The sequence below is a fragment of the Scylla paramamosain genome, chromosome 47 (assembly GCF_035594125.1).
Source record: "Scylla paramamosain isolate STU-SP2022 chromosome 47, ASM3559412v1, whole genome shotgun sequence".
NCBI lineage: Eukaryota > Metazoa > Arthropoda > Malacostraca > Decapoda > Portunidae > Scylla > Scylla paramamosain.
In genome coordinates this window covers 9,129,521-9,150,079 of record NC_087197.1, presented here as the reverse complement: position 1 = coordinate 9,150,079, position 20,559 = coordinate 9,129,521, and the positions used below count along the sequence as shown (strand labels likewise).

Here is a 20,559-nt window from a genome sequence, read left to right as displayed (position 1 = left end):
CTCTCTCTCTCTCTCTCTCTCTCTCTCTCTCTCTCTCTCTCTCTCTCTCTCTCTCTCTCTCTCTCTCTCTCTCTCTCTCTCTCTCTCTCTCTCTCTCTCTCTCTCTCTCTCTCTCTCTCTCTCTCTCTCTCTCTCTCTTACCCATTCAGGACAGTACATACAATGTAACACACACACACACACACACACACACACACACACACACAAAATATCTATATATCTATATATCTATATATATATATATATATATATATATATATATATATATATATATATATATATATATATATATATATATATATATATATATATAGACCAGTGTCCTTGACCAGTGTTATAGGAAAACTATGCGAAAGAACAATAAAGGAAAGATGGATGGAATGCTTGGAAAGAGATAAAGTTTTGGTAAATTGTCAATTTGGATATAGGTGAAGATCATGCCCCCCATGAACTTATTGTCTTTTTATTCAAGGGTAGTCAATATTGTGCAGGAAAGAGATGGATGGGTGGATGGTGTCTACTTAGACTTGAAGAAGGCATTTGACAAAGTACCACACTGAAGATTGCTATGGAAGATAAAAAATTATGGAAAAATTGGAGGAAGACTATTGGAGTGGATGGAAGATTATCTGGATGATAGAGAGATGAGAACAGTAATACAAGACCAAAATTCATCTTGGCTGAAAGTATTTAGTGGTGTCCCACAGGGGTCAGTGTTGGACCGATAATGTTTGTAATGTATGTGAACAACATAAATAAAAAAAAATATAGTTATATGAACTTACTTGCAGATGATGCTAAGCTGATGAGAAGGGTAGAAAATGCAAATGACTGTATGATACTGCAAGATGATTTAAATAAAATAAATAGATGGAGTAAATCTTGGCAAATGGAATTCAATTTAAGTAAATATAAAGTAATGGAGTTTGGTAAGAGTAAGAAAAGAATATAATATCATTATGAGATGGAAAGTGTGGAGTTAAAGAAGTCAAAAGAGGAAGTGGATTTGGGAGTAACAGTTACTGAAAATTTGACTCTGGACAGACACATTGATAAAATTACTAGAGATGATGAATTTGTTAAAAAGAGTGAGAATGGCATTGTCATATTTGGATAAAGAAATAATAAAAAAGTTGTTGATTTTCATGATAAGATCAAGATTGGAATATGCAGCAGTAGTGTGGTCTCCTCATACAAAGAGGAATATTATAAAATTAGAAAGAGTACAAAGAGCAGTCACTAAGATGGTTCCAGAGTTAAGTAAATCAACCTATGAAGAGAGATTAAGAATGTTGGAAATTCCTACTCTTGAAATAGGAGAGAGAGAAGAGATTTAATAAACATCTATAGAATGATAAATAGTATGGAAAATGTGGACAAAGAAGGTTCTATAAATTTAGACACACAGAGTACAAGGGGACACAATAAAAAGTTGAAGATAGTTAACTGTAGAAAAGACATCAAGAAGTATAGTTTTCCTCACAGAAGTGTGAACAAATGGAATGAACTCAGTGAAGATGTTGTCAATGCCAAAACTGTCAGTGCTTTTAAGACTAAACTAGATAGATATAGAGATGGGATACCATGAAATTACTCCCCTCCCATAAACCACAACTAGGTAAATGCACACACACACACACACACACACACACACACACACACACACACACACACACACACACACACACACACACACACACACACACACACACACACACACACACAGTCCTACCCAGAGATCGGTCACTATGAGCTATGAGCTCTTTCCGTAGGGGATCGGCTGGCTGGGTGACCAGCAGACGACTGTAGGTGAATCACACACACACACACTGTTCTGCCCAGTTGATTGGACACATCCACAGCAGCTTCAAGGATCTACCTAGGTTTTGTTTGTACAAGGGGGCTGAGCTTGATTCCTGTCTCCATAATAGGGAATTGAGTGATGTATGAATGCAGAGGAAGTGAAATGTAAACTGGGAAGTGGCCAAAAGGGTGAAATGGGAGTGTAATGTAAACATTGTGAGTGATACCAACAGGGAAGATGGCAGCTGGCACAGCAAATGTTTTTGCAGGATTCAATGAAGAGGACCTCAGTGTAGCTCATACAAATAAACAAATGAGGAAAATTGAAGAAGAAAGTGTGAAAATACGAGAAGAATAAATAACTTAGCAGCAATAATAAAGACGTTGAAGGAAGAGAGAGAGAGGTGGGTGGTAATAATGTTAAAAAGATATCTAGTGATATAATAGAGATGAGGAAGAGGGAAATGGAAAGAGAAAAAGAAATTAAAGAACTGAGAGAAGAGGTGACAAAAATAGTGGACTTAAACAAGAAGTACTGTGAAGAAATCAAGAAACTCAAGGAAGAGAATGAGGAATTAAAGAAACCTCTACAAGATAGAGAATAAGGTTGGGAAAGTAAGAGTTAGTGACAGAGGAAGTCAGAAATTTGAAAGAAGAGAGAGAGAGAACAATAACAAGAGGTGGATATGGAGGAGATAATAAGGCAACAGCAACGGGAACACAATAAGGACATGGATAGGAAGTGATTAAAACAATAAAGGAAAAAAGTAATCTTGTGAGAGACATGCAACAGAGAAAGATGTGTGTGGTGGTATTTGAGGTCAGGAAGAAGAACCTACCTATGAAAATAGCTAGAGAGAGAAAAGAGGTGAAAAGGGTTAAGGAAATTATAGCAGAAGTGGTGGGGGAACAAGAGGAGATAGTTGAACAAACTGAAAAGGTTTACTGGATTGGAAAGTATGATGAAAATTGAACAAGACCAATGAAAATAAGATTCATGTCATAAACAGCAGTGGAACATGTCTTAAAAAGAACAGGAAAATTGGCAAAAGTAGAAGGAATGAGGGGAATCTGGATAAGAAAAAACATGAACAAAGAAGAGAGAAGTAAACTGAAAGAGTTGAGAGTAGATGCCCAGTCAAAACATGAGGAGAGAACATAGGAACAAGCGAGGAGATTCACTTAGAAAGTTGTGGACATGAAAGTGAGGAAATGGTGGCACAAAGATGCCATGGAAGATCAAGCAGAAGCTTAAAAATTATGTATACAGATAGGCTTGGTGTCAAGCCTACTGGAACTTAAAGACTACCTAAAGAACAATAAACCAGGCATGGTATGTTTAGTGGAAACCAAACTAAAAGAGGAAATAAAGTTGAGATTTGCAAAGGAAGAATATAGCACATAGAGGAGAGACAGAAAAGGAAAGAGAGAAGGAGGAATGATGATTTGGGTAAAAGAGGATATTGTTGTTGAGGAAGTGGAATATGGTGATGGAATGGTGGAAACTTTGAGTGTTGTGATTAAGATGAAAGGAAGTGAAGAAGGAAAGTTATTGTGATGTACATATCACCAAAAACTAATGCATGGGAGACCAATAGATGTAAAATTATGCAGCTAGAACTGAAAATGATATCACAGATTAAGGGAATACAGGAGATACAAGTAAAGAGACAAGAAATCAAGAAACTGCTGGAGGAGCTGGATGTTAGAAAAGCTATGGGACCAGATCAGGTAAATGGATGGATATTAAAAGAATGCAGAGAACAAAAAGGAATCCATATGGGATATAATCAACAACTCGTTGAAAGAAGGAAGAGTACAAAGGGAGTGGAAAAGAGCTAAAATAGTCCCAATATGCAAAGGAGGAAGTAAAATGAAACCATTAAATTACAGACCAGTGTCACTAACAAGTATTGTAAGCAAGCTTTGTGAAATAGTAATTAAAGATAAATGGGTACAGTATTTAGATGAAAAAATAATTACAGAAAAGCAATTTGGATTCGGGAAAGGGAGATCCTGTGTCACAAATCTACTGAGCTTTTATACGAGAGTAATAGATGGAGTGCAAGAGATGGGTGGTGGATAGGTTGATGCGGTATACCTGGATCTCAAAAGGGCATTCAATAAAGTTCTCCACAAAAGCCCCATGTGGAAGCTAGAGAATGGAGGAGGACTAAAGGGAGCAACATTGAGATGGGTGGATGATTATTTACAAGGGAGGGAAATGAGAACAGTAATCAGACAGTAATTCAGTTTGGCATGAAGTGACAGGTGGGGTATCACAAGAATCTGTGTTGGCACCTATTATGTTTCAGATATATGTAAATGATATGATAGAAGATCTAAATAGTTATATAAACCTTTTTACTGGTGATGCAAAAATAATGAAAATAATAAAGGATGAAAATGACTGCAATGAATCATAAAGGGATATTGACAAAATACATGCATGGAGCCCAAGATGGAAACTAATTTAATGCCAGAAAATGCTGTGTTGGAAATAGAAAAAAGTAAAAAGAGACCTTCATGGAATTACAAAATGGGAAGAGAAATAATAACAAAAAGTAATGAAGAAAATTATTTGAGAGTAATGATCCAGGACACATTATCACCTGAGAGGCACATAAATGGGATATTCAGCTCTAGATAGTTTTTTTTAAGAAGCATTATGGTAGTGTTAACTGTTAAGATAAAGAAATGATGAAGAAAATTATAACAAGCATGATATGTCCTAAATTGGAATAAGCTGCAGTAGTTTGGGCTCCAATTGGAAAAAAAAGATATATGGAAATTGGAAAGAATAGTGAGGATAGTGACAAAGATGTTACCAGAATTGAAAGATTTAAGCTATGAAGAAAGACTTAAAGAGATTGAATTACCAACACTACAAGAGAGAAGAGAAAGAGGGGACCCAATTAATAAACAATATGGAAAAAATTTACAGAAATGGCTTTGTACTACAGATGGAGGAGGGTGAGAGATGGATGTGGGGACATGGGAAGAAAATAAAGGAATGGATGTTCAAGCAACATTGAGAAATACAGTTTCCTGTATAGAATTATTGAAATCTGGAATGATCTGAAGAAAGAGGTAGTTGTGGCTAACAGTGTACATATGCTTAAAGAGAAACTGGATAAATATGGTTTTGGAGACAGGACAAAATGAGCTTTGGCTTATGCCCTGTACAATGCAACTAGGTAATAACACACACACACATTCAAGTGCAAAGAGGTTTACAGTAGAACCACGGTTACTGGACGCCTCCCTTTTCAAACAAAGCGGTTTTTGGACAAAGTTTTTAACTCATTATTGCTTTGGTTGTGGTACCATAATTCAGTTCTAGAATAAAGCTACTTGATTTCAAATATAACATAGCAAAAGATGCCATTTATTACTAATTTCTAGTTTCTATAAATATTTACTTCATTTTTATATATTTGGAGGAGAGATATAGTGTAAGACAGTAATTCAATCTATGAAATGAGGTAAATGTGATCCCATTGAAAAGCCTTGATGTAAAAAAAACAGTTTTTGGTGCTCAGGAGTAATCCTGTGCCACCTGTGGCTCTATCGACAATCCCCAGCACCATCACTACTGCATTTTCTTGTAGCTTTCCCCAGCAGCAAGATGTGTAAATGTTATGATCACCTTAATTTTGGCAGTAAGTGGGTTGCTCCTCTCCATGTCCCTCTGTAAGGTTTCTCTCACTAGATCAGTGACAAAGAGAATACCTGCACAGTCTAAACAGTCTCCTGATGAGTTATGTGTCACTAAGTTAATTCAATACATCCTTTCTGGATAAATAATTTGTGAGCTGGAGATGTGAAGCAGCTACTAAGACAGGGTAGACTGGTGTCTGGGAATGGATTTTACATTGATTCCTATGGGAAATATACCTAGTTTTGGTTTCCGAACATTTCAGGTTTCGAACAGTATTCAGGAACGAATTAAGTTCTAGAACCAGTGTTCCACTTATTATCATATATTGTATCCAGGATTGAACAATCTTGGCAGATGGATGTGCAACGAGAACTCCTGAAAGACAAGGTTATTACCTAGTTTTTGTGCCTGAGGTTCTGTAAAAACTGGAAAGAAAGGAAGATTGAAGCAGAGGTGGTAAACTTTACTTTTTGGCATCAGTAAGGGGTGTCAGCTGAAAACTTTGTTCACAGTCATCAGTTGATCATGGTGGACAATGGGATGCCGACAGGAAGGAGTGTATTAGACTTTAGTGGAATTGAAGGTGAAGATGGCCTTGATACTAATAATGGGACGGTTGCTAGGGGACTGCTGCTGATCATAATCCCACAGATTAAAGTATCTCCTTGAAGACCAAGGAAGACTTCAAAGAAAACAGACATCCACTTAACTATTATCTGCAGCTTGGGTAAAAAATGACCCACCCTAGTTGATTTTTCCCAAATAAAACAAATTTCTAAACAAGAGAGAGTTTTAGGAAATTATTCTTACTATGTTAATCAAAATTTAATAAGGAATGACCATGTAAAAACAATCTGCAAAAAAATCAGTCTAATCTATGATATTTTATACTTTTCTTCTGATCGCTTGTGAAGCAATATGACAGCAGATGAAAATCAGTGATCAGTGAGGTCACTGCTGATGGCCACCTCCTTGCCAGCTGTATGATTAATTTCCCTGTGTATTATTATTATTTATTTATTTATTTTGTGTGTGTGTATTTACCTAGTTGTATTTACCTAGTTGTGCTTTATGGGAAAAGAGCTATGCTCGTGCTGTCCCATCTCCATATCTTTTAATATCCAACTTATCCTTGAATCCATGTATACTTTCTGCATTTACTATCTCCTCATCCAGACTGTTCCATACATCAATACTTATAAATGGGAAACTATACTTTTTTATGTCTTTTCTACAAGCACTCCTCTTCAGCCTCTTCCCATGTCCTTTAGTGTCCCGTGTATCCCAGACCATTAAGTCGCTCCGGTCCACCTCCTCTACTCCCTCATATGCTTTATATATCGCAATCAAGTCTCCCCTTTCTCTCCTCTTTTCCAACGTTGGTAGATGTAGCCTTTCCAGTCTCTCTTCATATGACAAGTCCCTGATACTTGGTACCACCTTCGTAGCTGCTCTCTGAACTCTCTCCAACTTCCTTATATCCTTTTTCTTGTATTGCAACCACACTACTGCTGCATATTCCAGTCTAGGTCTTAGCGACACGATCATCTTCCTGACCATCTCTTCATCCATATATGCAAAGGCCTGCCTTATTCTTCTCAACAAGTTATAGGTTTCTCCTGTAATTTTGCTAATGTGTCTCTCCAGGCTCAGGTTCCCAGTCACTGTAACACCGAGATCCTTTTCCTCTTCTACTCCACTCAACCTTACACCATTCAACACAATTTCCTTTTACTCTTCTTGTACTTTTTCCAAATTCTGTTATCTTACACTTCTTTAAATTAAATTCTATTTCCCATCTATAACTCCACTCTGATATCATGTTCAGGCCTTCTTGTAATGTTCCACAGTCCTCTGCACTCTCAACCTCAGCAACTTTGCATCATCCGCAAAAAGGGTCATGTAGCTGTTCACACTCTCCGTCATATCATTTATATAGACTGCAAACATAATTGGTGCAAGTACTGAGCCTTGGGGTACTCCACTTATGACTTCCCTCCATGATGATTTTTTATCTTTTACCACTGTTCTCATTTCTCTGTTTGTCAAGAAATTTTCCATCCATCTCAGCAGGCCCCCCCTTAGCCCACCATTATGCTTCAACTTCCACAACAATTTCCTGTGTGGCACTTCATCAAAGGCCTTCTTCAGGTCTAAATAAACACAATCAGCCCATCCATCTCTTTCTTGCATTACATCCACCACTCTAGAATAAAAACTCACTAAGTTTGTAACACATAATCTCCCCTCTCCTAAATCCAAATTGTTACTTTATTATCACTTCATTTCCTTCTAGGTACTGCATCCATTTATCCTTCTCCAATCTTTCACACATTTTGCACACCACACTTGTTAGAGACACAGGTCTGTAGTTTAAGGGCTTCTCTTTACTACGACCTTTGTAGATTGGCACTATGTTGGCTCTCTTCCATTCAGTTGGGACTCTGCTTTCAGTTAGGGAGCTTTCAATAATATTATGTATTACCCATGTTAACTGCTGATTGCACTCTTTTAGTATCCATCCTGACACTTCATCAGGTCCAGGGGCCTTCCTAATGTCTACTCCCTCCATCTGTTTCTGGACATCCTCTTCAGTCATTTGGATTTCTCCCAGACCCATTTCTTTACTCATCTCACTCTGCCACACAAATGTTTTCTCTTTTGTGAATATTGATTGAAAACTCCTGTTCATTATCTCTGCCAATTCAGCCGGATCCTCACACATTTGACTATTCACCTTCAATCTGCTTATTCCTTCCCTATTTTTCATTTTGCTATTCACATATCTGTCCATAACATTTTTCTCATAATTTTTTCTTTCTTGTCTAATAACCCTTACATATTCATTTCTTGTAGTTGTGTAGTTTTTCCATAGCTACTGCGTATTTTTCCTCCGCCATCTATTCCATGCCATTTCCCTCTCCTCCCTAGCTATTTCATATCTTCTGTTATACCAGTCATTGTTATATCTTCTCTTTGTCTCTACTTTTGGTACATATCTTTTCACTCCCTCTTCATAAATAATGATGAAAGCTTCCCACTTCTTTTGCACATTACTTTCTCTGATAAGTGTACTCCAGTCCACTTCACCAAAGTATCTCCTCATTTGTTCAAAATTTGACTTACCATAATTAAATCTTTCACTTTTATAATCTTTACATCTACTTTCCTCTCTTTTTCTTTAATACAAAACCTTATCATGACATGGTTGCTTTTTCCTAGTGGACAACTATAGTTCATGTCTTCTATAATATCTGTTTCTTTTGATAATACCAAATCAAGTCTTGATGGCTCCTCTCCTCCTCTGTATCTAGTGTTTTCCTCAACCCACTGTGTCATAATATTGTTCATTGCCAATTTCAGAACCTTATCTCCCCATGAGTCTTCTCCTCCTCTTGTGTTCCACTCCTCTCAATTTATCTCTTTACAGTTAAAATCTCCCATTATAACAATTTTGTTGTTTCCTTTAATTTTCTTTACAAGCCATTCTTTTGTCTCACTCAGCAACTGTTCATGCTCTTGTCTATTCCAGGTCTTTTTTTTTTTTTTTTTTTTTTTTTTTTTTTTTTTTTTTTTTTGGTGGGACATACACCACTGTGACATCGTACTCCTCTTCCATTTATTAGTTGTAAGTTTAGGCCTTCCACCAAGCCTTCTGTCTTTTCCACACTCTCTACCCTGATACTCTTTTTAACAAGCATCATCACTCCACCTCCTCCTTTTCCACATCTGTTTCTTATCCACATATTGTACTTCCCCCCCCTCCTAAATTTGGTGCCTCTGAATCTCTTAGTTTAGTTTCTACCATTGCCATGATGTCTGGTTCATTTACTTTTATAAATTCATTTACTTCATCCATCACTGAAACTAAACCATCCACATTAGTGTATGCCACTGTCCATGTCCCTCCCTCTCTTTCAGCTGTGCCTCTGCACCCTTCACTCTTTGCATGTAGCACTTCCTCAACCTTAGGTCCATTACTCTCCAGAAAAAAAGTTCTTTTTCCTCTTGTGTTCTCTGTTCATTCCTTTCTTTTGCTTCACTTCTCAATTCATTATGTTTCTTCCTTTCCTCCTTATTCATTTCTCTTCTAATCCAGACTTGTTTAAACTCATTACTTCTGGCTAGCTTCCACCCATTTGCCAATGTGTCTTCAGCTGCTGTTTGGGATTTTAGTTTGACTTTCAATGGTCTACTTTTTCCTTGATCATATTTACCAATCCTGTACACCTCCTCTATTTCATCTTCCAGCTTTGTATCCCCTTTGTTTATCACACTCAGTACTAATCAAGCTGTTTTTCTTTGTTCTGCTTCTCTTTTATACTAATTTTTTATCTCACTTTCTTCCAGGCCAAAGATCATTACGCTCTTCTTTTTATCTACAGTGTCTCTTACCAGGTTTTCCTTTTCCTTTATTACCTTTATAACCTCTTTTGTTAAGCCTTCTTTACTCCTCTGGTCCTTCACTACTACTGTATAACACTTTTCTCCAACTCCTCACACTTATTTATGGATCTTTCTGCCATTTTCTTAACTTGTTCTTGGCTTTCCTTAATTTGCTTATCCCTGTTTTTGTCTTGGACTTCAATCTTTTTCATCCTTTCCTCCAGCATATTCATTTTGTATTTCTCTAGCCTTCATTGTTTTATCCATCATTCCCATTTTCATTTCCAGCATTTTAATTTGGTTTTCCTTATCATATATCTCTTTCTGCAGCAGTTTCTCTTCACTTTCAAATTCCTTTCATAGTGACTTGTTTTCTTGTTCCAACCTCCCATTTCTTATTTCTAGGTCTCTTACCTTCTCCCGTTTTCTCCTGTGGGTGTCCTACTGGCCGCCATGATCAGCTGTCCGCCATAAACAAACCTTTCAGCTCTTGTTACAGACGCCAAAAAGTATAGTTTCCCATCTCCTTTGAATTATTTCCTTTCCTTTCAAATTTCTTATAAAATTTAACTTGGACAACAATGCGTCATGAAACTTTCAACCAGCACAACAACTAGGTAGTATCCCTGTCGTCCAGGAGCTCCTGTTGTATGTCCGTTTGCTAAGAGGGTCCAAGAGTGTGTGTGTGTGTGTGTGTGTGTATGTGTGTGTGTGTGTGTGTGTGTGTGTGTGTGTGTGTGTATGTTTTGGTATATATTTCTAGTATTACAATATTTTATATAAATATATAAGAACATATGGCTTGTAAGTGTAATAACAGGGTGTGTGTCGCACAATCAGGGAGTGTGATCAGTGTTTGTGTGTGTGTTCTACTCTCTCTCCTGCATCATCTCATGATAAAACTTAAAAGACATAATATGAGTGCTAAGTACTGTATTTGACAGCTTTTAAGACATGTGGGCTTATAAGACGCACCTCACTTTGGGCAGGCATTGAAAAAAAAAATTATGAAATGAATGTTTTCTTCTGACATTTGAAGCCCTCTAATGTGCACTCAGATCTTTATTAGATTGCAATATTTTACATTTAAAAACATTAATATTTGCTAAGACCTACCAACACTGGTCCTTAGACCAATCCTGCTGTGAGATGTAAACAAATATGGCATAGGCAGTAATATTGTCAGAATCCAGAGGGTTAATTAAGTTTGTTTGTACATCATATGTTTTTATGATCATTTTACATGTAATTCTAGTTGTAATATTTTAGTATATTTTCAAGGCACAAGGATGTGTGGAAATAGGTTTACCTTATTCTCTAGAACGTATTTTTATTTGAAATATTCAGTACATTTCTAAAACTAGAAAGTGAAAATAAATTTGTTCTACTAATCGTGAAATTTAGTGTGATTGTAGTTTTTTTATTCAAAATCGAATCCGTGAAAAATAAATTTATTCTATTCATGTCCTACCTCAAGGAATAATGGCATCATACTAAAGAACACAGTGAATCTTGCGTATGTCACCAGGTTTGGTGTGTAACCGACTCCAAATTTGTTTTGGGACATTCAGTGTAGACATCGTCACTTAATTTTTTCGCAACTGGTGTTATTTTATGTTAATTATCAGTAAGTACGACCTGTTATACATTGTTACCTTGCAAAAAAAAGAGTTGTTTTTGTGGTGTAGAAGCGATCATCACTTTATTTACGTGTGTGAAGATATTTAGCATTTGATTTAAGGGCCACTGATGGTGCTTGATGGTCTCCGTCACTTGACAGGCATTATGGGATGAGAAGTTGCCATAGACTTACCACTAACCACTTCCCCAAAGCTGAACCTTGGTTTTATAAGACACAGGCTCACTTTCTGAGACTTATTTTTGGATAAAAGGCATGTCTTATAAGGCATCAAATACATTAAGTCCAGTAGCTTGGTTCAATCTTGTGTTGACATGATACATGAAATTAAAAACTCTGTCTAAAATCATGCTAATTTCAACTGATATGCAAGGCAATTATATGGAGCATTCCAGAGACAGGAGGCTTAATATTTTCAAAAGCTAGTAAAGTTCTCTCTCTCTCTCTCTCTCTCTCTCTCTCTCTCTCTCTCTCTCTCTCTCTCTCTCTCTCTCTCTCTCTCTCTCTCTCTCTCTCTCTCTCTCTCTCTCTCTCTCTCTCTCTCTCTCTCTCTCTCTCTCTCTCTCTCTCTCTCTCTCTCTCTCTCTCTCTCTCTCTCTCTCTCTCTCTCTCTCTCTCTCTCTCTCTCTCTCTCTCTCTCTCTCTCTCTCTCTCTCTCTCTCTTGAATGTTGCCACTCACTCACCCAACCTCTCAGATCATAGTAACAGACAAGAGTGGGATTACCTTGTCCCTCTCTCTCTCTCTCTCTCTCTCTTGAGAGAGAGAGAGAGAGAGAGAGAGAGAGAGAGAGAGAGAGAGAGAGAGAGAGAGAGAGAGAGAGAGAGAGAGAGAGAGAGAGAGAGAGAGAGAGACAGACAGACATGGTAATCCCACTCTTGTCTGTTACTATGATCTGAGAGGTTGGGTGAGTGAGTGGCTACATTGGAAGTGATTTCAGGTAAGAGTTGCCATGGCAATGGACTTCCACCCTCCACTCCACAACCTATCCAGCCACCCCCACCCATGGACATTTGAGTTAAAGATCATAATTGACAAGTTCATCACCAAAGCTCTGTATGCATGCTACCCATGAAACCAGGAGAGAGAGAGAGAGAGAGAGAGAGAGAGAGAGAGAGAGAGAGAGAGAGAGAGAGAGAGAGAGAGAGAGAGAGAGAGAGAGAGAGAATCATTGTAACAGACAATAGTAGCATTATGATGACTCAGAGAGAGAGAGAGAGAGAGAGAGAGAGAGAGAGAGAGAGAGAGAGAGAGAGAGAGAGAGAGAGAGAGAGAGAGAGAGAGAGAGAGAGAGAGAGAGAGAGAGAGAGAGAGAATCACTGTAACAGACAATAGTAGCATTATGATGACTCAGAGAGAGAGAGAGAGAGAGAGAGAGAGAGAGAGAGAGAGAGAGAGAGAGAATCACTGTAACAGACAATAGTAGCATTATGATGACTCAGAGAGAGAGAGAGAGAGAGAGAGAGAGAGAGAGAGAGAGAGAGAGAGAGAGAGAGAGAATCACTGTAACAGACAATAGTAGGATTATGATGACTCAGAGAGAGAGAGAGAGAGAGAGAGAGAGAGAGAGAGAGAGAGGGGGGGGAAGGCAGGCAGTAGCCAATCAGGAGTTAGCCACTCATGACATCACTGCAATGGGTGGGGGAGGGCTGAGGGGGATAGCTAGCTATTCTCTGTGAAATAAAACCTTGCAGCTTTTCATAAGTATGCACTGCAGCATGCAGATGAGAGCTTATCAGCTTTGTGACCAGGTGCACTTACTGGGTGTATGATTACTTAGTGCTTACAATGGACTCTACAGACAGCCCATGACTTTATAGATGACCCTGATGAAGATTTGGCTGATGTGATAGATGACAAAGCCAGTCAGTGGGCACCGTCAAACAGTCACCAGCCACTGCATAGCTATACCCTTCCTTTTACTTTAGCCAGTTTATGTGGGGTACAGTATAGAACTTACAGTGCAGTATTACATTACTAGTTGTGACAGACATAGTTGCTCCTAACATTCAACCTTCTGTCAGACTTTCAGTTGTTATAATGGCATTTACAGCTTCAAAATTATCTTAATGTGAAAAGTGAGTTTAAAATGAAGTAGACTTCTAATTACCTGGATGGACTCTCTCTCTCTCTCTCTCTCTCTCTCTCTCTCTCTCTCTCTCTCTCTCTCTCTCTCTCTCTCTCTCTCTCTCTCTCTCTCTCTCTCTCTCTCTCTCTCTCTCTCTCTCTCTCTCTCTCTCTCTCTCTCTCTCTCTCTCTCTCTCTCTCTCTCTCTCTCTCTCTCTCTCTCTCTTTCCTTTTTCTTCTTCAGTTTTACATCCTAACAGTGGACTTTGGTTTTAGCATATGGGAACCATTATCCCACATGGATGCTCTTCTTAATCTTTCTAATGTCTAGATTTAAACCCGTGTGCTAGAGGACCTATCAGCCCCATGGGAGCATGGTACCATTGTACAGTAGGATAGATGATGTAGTACATGATGATTTTATCTTTCAGTTATTGTGCAAGCTATGCATTTCCTTTTGTTTTAGGAAATACACAAATGTTAAATATTCATCTTTTTTTTTCCACACCCCAGCTTGGCAGACATCCAGATGTTCACCTCTATCCACGAAGACCCTCATTTCATCAAGGATCCATTTAGGGCAGTGGCACTCGCACTTGAGAACAGAGTTTTGTATGAAGAGGATTAAGCTATTGCCCTGTGATTTGTATTTTTCAGACATGTAATAAAATCTATAATATTAATATTAGTCATGTGGAAATTATCCTGTTATTTTTTGTTGAAAGAGACATAACAGTTATTATTCAGTGCCAGTTTGTACTATTTATATCATAGAGACTTTTCCTGTTTTACTAATACAGTACCAGACTGAGGTGTCCCATAATTCATAACTGGTGGCAGAACTACATATTTAATGACAGTCTGGAATATAACAAAAATTGTGGTGCAACTATATATAAAACTTCCTCTGTATTTCCCAGCATAGACTATAAAAAAGTCAATGATGTATATGTGTACAGAAGAGCTTTGTTCTCTGTCCACTTGTAAGTCGCTATCATCCTGCCTTGGGGATCATACTTGTTGCTCTGTCACTTGCTACCCTGTACCAACAATATTAATAAGTCCCAGTCTTGCTGGTTGCTGGGGCCAACATTGACAATGCTTATAAGATGATTATAAGTACACATTAGAAGAAACATGTATTATGAGTGTTTCCTTGGGTACCAAAATAAGAAAACGCGTTAATACCACTCCTTATAGAGTAACAGAACATTACCAAATAGAAGTATTTTGAGTATTTTTGAGATGCTTACGTATAAAAACGCATAACTGCATGGAAAATATCTTATCAAGGCAAAGGAAAAGCCATTAGCAGAAACGTGTTTTTTGAGTGTTTTTTTTTTTCTTTTTAGATACCTAAAACCTAAACCACATGAATAGCACTGTATATTAAAAAAAAAAAAAAGACGACCAAAAACGTGCATTTTAATGTATTTCACATTTTTAGGAGCCATAACGCCAAAATACATGCAAAGCACTATTTATTGGGAAAGAAAACGAGATTTATAAAAAAGTGTCTTTTGAGACTTTATGAAAGTGCCAGGCGCCTAAACGATAAAAAGCATGAAATGCATTTTTTTGTGTTTTGAGTGTTTTTGAGGTACTTCCGTACGTACCAAAACGCTAAGAGTCATCCATATAACAAAACAACATTAAAAATAATGTATTTTGAGTATTTTTGAGGTTCTTACGTATCAAAACACTAAAACTTTGCATGCAAACCACTCATTATGGTGAAGGGAATAACATTACCCAAAACAAGTCTTATTTTTATTTTTATATTTATTTATTTATTTATTTTTTAGCTTGTTTCATAGAAAAATGCCAAAATGCATTGAGAGTCTACTATATGGAAAACTGACATTATTATAAGTTATTATTATAAATGGTTTTGAGTTTCCTTCAAAACGTTACAATGCTCTATATACGAAAAAAACAGAACAATATTATTAAAAGGGTGTATTTTGAATGTTTTTCACATTGGTAGGTGCTAAAACACGAATATGATTGTAATGCCTCCTATACACAGAAACGAATCGACATTACCGGAAACGTTTCTTTTCAGTGTTTTTGACCGTGTTAAAAACCAAAACGATAGAAAGCATGGAATTCACCCTGTATGGGAATGCATAACAACATTACGAAAAAAACATGCATTTTTAGTATTTTTGAACTTCTTACGTACCAAAAAGCAAAAACGCATGCAAAATATATTTAATGGAGAAACAGAATAACATTACCAAAAGGAAGTATTTTGGGTGGTTTTTAGTTTGTTACGTAGAAAAACGCACAAAACCATGAAAAGTACCCTTAACAGGGAAACAAAAACATTAAAAGAAGCGTGTATTTTAATTTTATTTTACATTCTGAGGTACTAGAACGCCTAAGTTCATACAAAGCAAGTTATATATGGAGGTTTTGGTACGTACTTACGTACGTACCAAAACGCTAAAAGTCATCCATATAACCTTTATGGATAAACAATATTAATACCAAAATAATAATAATAATAATAATAATAATAATAATAATAATAATAATAATAATAATAATAATAATAATTGTTTTTGAGCTTGTTATGTAGAAAAACGCCAAAATGCATGCAAAGTACCCAACATGTGGAAACGAAAAGACATTACGAGAAACGTGTATTATTGATGTTTTTGAGCCTATTATGTACATAACCTCAAAAATGGATGAATAGCACTCTATATGGAGAAACAGAACATTACAGAAAAAGTGTATATTTCACATTCACTATATGGGGAAAAGCAGCAAGATTCCCAGAAAAGGTTCTTCTAAGTGTTAGGCATCAAAACGCTAAAAAGTATGGAATGCACCCTCTATGGGGAAAAGAAATCAACTTCATAAAAAAAGTGTTTTTTGAGTATTTTTGACCTACCTACGTATAAAAAAGCTAAAGCACATGCAAAATACCCGTCATTGAGAAACAAAATGAAATTAGCAAAAAAAAAGTCTTTTGAATGTTTTAGAGCTTGTTACGTACATAAACGCAAAAAAAAAAATGCATGCAAAATACTCTAAATAGAGAAACAAATATACATTACGGGAAACGTGTATTATGAATGTTTTTGAGTTTCAAACGCACCAGAATGCGAAAACGCATCAATAGCATTCTATAAGGAGAAACAAAGCATTATAAAAAACGTGTATTCTGAGTGTTTTTCGCACTTTTAGGTGCCATAACGCCAAAATGCATGAAAAACACAATATATGTGGAAAGGAAACATTACCAAAAATGTTTATTTTCAGTGTTTTCACGTTGTTAGGTACCAAAAGACCAAAATGCATGCAAAGCACTAAATATGGGGAAGCGAAATACGAGAAAAGAGTCTTTTGAGTGTTTTTAAACGTGTTAGGCACCAAAACACTAAAAAGCATGCGTATTAAGTTATATGGAAATACAAAACTACATTACCAAAAACTTTTTTTTATTGTTTTTAAGAATTCCATACCGAAACGCTAAAACACATGCAAAACATCCTTTATGAAGAAACAGAATAACATGATCAACACCGTGGATTTAGAGTGTTTTTTGAGCTTCTAACACAAAAACGCGAAAATTCATGCCAAGAACCTTATATTGTGATAGAAAAACATATTACCAAAAACGTGTATTATAAGTGTTATTGACCTTTTAAGGTAACAAAATGCTAAAACGCGTAAATAGCACTCTATATGTAGAAAAAAAAAAAAAAAAACATTATCAAAAACGTATGTTTTGAGTGTTTTTTTACATTGTTAGGTACGAAAACGTGAAAATGCGTGAAAAGTACCCTATGTGGGAAACGAAATGATATTACAAAAAAGCGTGTATTATATGTGTTTTTGAGCTTGTTATGTACCAAAACGATATAACGCGTGAATAGCACCTTTTGTGGGAAAACAGAATAACAATACCAAATCATGTTTTAAGTTTTTTTTTTTTTTTTTTTTTTTTTTTTACATTTTCATGTATCAAAACGTCAAAATGGAATTAAACTACTCTATTTAGGGAAACAAAATGACATTACGAAAACGCCAAAATAAATGCAAAGTACCTTATATGGGGAAACAAAGGATGTTACGAGAAATATATACTATGAGCGTGAATGAGCGTTTTTTTTTTTTACATTGTTAGGTAATAAAACGCCAAAATGCATTCAAAGCACTCTATATAGGGAAAGGACAGATACGTGTGATTTGAGTGTTTTTGATCATGTTAGGCACCAAAAATGCTTAAAAGTATGAAAAGCTCCCTTTAAGCGATTACAAAACAGCATTTCATAAACGTAACTTTTGAATGTTTATTTCATAACAAAACGCTAAAAGCACATCTAAAACAACCGTTATGAATAAGTAGAATAACATTATAAAAACCGTGTATTTTAGGTGTTTTTGAGTTTCTTACGTACAAAAACGCCAAAATGCATGTAAAATACCCTATTTTGTGAAACGAAAAGATCTTACAAGAAACATGTATAATAATTTTTTTTTTTAGCTTTTTAGGTACCAAAACTCTAAAAAGCTTGAAAAACAACTTTACCTAAAACGTATATTTTCAGTATTTTTCATCTTTTAGGTACAGAAACTCAAAATATATTCAAAGTACCCTTAATGATGAAACAAAAAGATATAATAAGAAACATGTGTTATGAGTGTTTTTTGAGATTTATATGTACCAAACCGCTTGAATTGCACCCCATATGGACAAATAGAAACTATTACCAATAACGTGTATTTTGAGTGTTTTCACCTTGTTAGGAACCAAAACGTCACAATGCATGCAAAACACTGCATTTGAAGAAAAGAACCTTACAAAAAATTACTTTCTCATTGTTTTGAGCGGTTTTGGGCACCAAAACGCGAAAATTTATTGAAGTACCCTTAATGATGAAACAAAACGTTATCATCAGAAACGTATTTTGAGCAATTTATTTTAGATTTATATGTACCAAAGCGTAAAAACGCTTGAATTGCACTCCATATCGACAAATAGAAAAATATTACCAATAACGTATATTTTGTGTTTTTTCACCTTAGGATCCAAAACGTCAAAATTCATGCAAAGCACTGCATGTGGAGAAGAGAAACAGTACATGAAAATTTTTTCATTGTTTTGAGCGTTTTAGGCACAAAAATCTATAGAAAGCTCATTTGCATACAAAAGAACATAAGGAAAAACGTGTCTTTGAAGTGTTTAGGACGAAAACACATGCAAAAAAACTTTAAGGAAGAAACACTATAACATAACAAAAAGTGTACCATTCAGTTATTTTTTAGCTTTTTACGCACAGAAAAGTGGAAACGCATGCAATAAAAACCTTATAATGTTAAAACAAAACGATATTACCAAAAACATGTATTATTATTATTATAAGTGTTATTGACATTTTTAGTAAACAAAACGCTAAAATGCGTGAATAGCAGCTCTCTATATGTAGAAACAGAACATTAGCAAAAACGTGTGTATTGAGCGTTGTTAACATTGTTAGGTACCAAACCTTAAATTCCATACCAAGCACTTTATATGGGGAAAAAATTACATAACCAGAGAAACATGCCCTTCAGTGTTAATCAGAATTTTAGGAATCAAAACGCTAAAATCTATGGAAGTCATCGTATATTGGAATGTATCACCAATGCATTACCAATGTAGTGGAATGCAACATTACCAAAAACGTGTCTTTTGGGTGTTTTTGAGCTTCTTACGCACCAAAACGCTAAAATGCATGCAAAACATCGTTTATGGAGAAGCAGAATAACATTATCAAAAACGTGTAACTTCAAGTTTTTGAGCATGTTACGTAAACACCAAAATGCATGCAAAATATCCCATATGGAAAACGAAACAATATTACAAGAAACGTGTATTATAAGTGTTTCTAAACTCCTTAGGTACCAAAAGGTTAGAACGCTTGATTGGCATTTTATATGGAGTAATAGAACAATATTACCAAAAATGAGTGTTTTGAGTGTTTTTACATTGTTAGGTACCAAAAACGCCAACATGCCTGCAAAGCACCCTATATGGGAAAACAAAACGACATTACGAAAAACGTCTGATATGAGTGTTTTTGAGTTTCTTAGATACGAAAACTCTAAAACGGGTAAATAGCACTATATATAGAGAGAGAGAAAAAAAAAAACGTTACCAAAAACGATTATTTAATTTTTTTTTTTTTTTTTACATTGTTAGGTACCAAAACACAAAAAAAAAAAAAAATGCATACAAGTCATTTTATGTGGGAAAATGAAAAGACATTACCAGAAACGTGTCTTTTCATTGTTTTCTTTTTTTTTCTTTTTTTTTTGAGCGTTTTAGACACCAAAACGCTAAAATACATGGAAAGCACCCTATAATGGAATACCAAACACCATAACCAAATAATATGTGTCTTTTGAGTGTTTTGGACTTCTTACGTACCAAAACGCTAAACAGCATGCAAAACACCCTTTATGGAGAAAAAATAACATTAACAAAAATGTGTATTTTCAGTATTTTCATCGTATTATGTACAAAGAAGCCAAAATGGAGGCAAAATTATCTATATGCGAAACAAACTACTATTAAAGAAATGTTTTATAAGTGTTTCTGAGCTCGTTAGGTACCAAACCACTTAAATGCCTGAAAAGCACTCTAAGTGGAGAAACAGAACAGCATTACCAAAAAAACGTAACCTAACAAGGTGTTTTCACCTTGTTAGGTAAAAAAAAAAAATCACACAATGCCTTAAAAGCAGGTTATTAAAAAAAAAAAATGTTAGAACAATGTTAACAAAAAAGTGCATTATGAGTGTGTTTGAGCTCGTTAGATATTAAAATGCCAAAAAGCATGCAGACCATTCTATATGGGAAAGAAAAGACTTTATGAGAAACGAGCATAATATTTTATTTTTTAGCTTATTAGTTACCAAATCGGAAAAAACGCGTGAAAAGCACTCTATTTGGAAAAAACATTACCAAAAACTTGTATTTTGAGTGTTTTTTCACATTGTTAGTTA

The 20,559-nt window shown here is 35.8% G+C and overlaps 1 protein-coding gene across 3 annotated transcripts in view; it reads left to right on the top strand.

The window, feature by feature from the left end:
- Positions 1-14,238, top strand: part of LOC135095093 (ribosome biogenesis protein SLX9 homolog) — a 76,021-nt gene extending 61,783 nt beyond the window's left edge. For all 3 annotated transcript variants that reach the window (XM_063995798.1, XM_063995797.1, XM_063995796.1), the window contains exon 5: positions 14,069-14,238. In XM_063995798.1, the coding sequence (XP_063851868.1) occupies positions 14,069-14,183 (115 nt within the window). In that variant the 3' untranslated portion in view covers positions 14,184-14,238. The remainder of the gene's footprint in view (positions 1-14,068) is intronic.
- Positions 14,239-20,559: the final 6,321 nt, after the last annotated feature.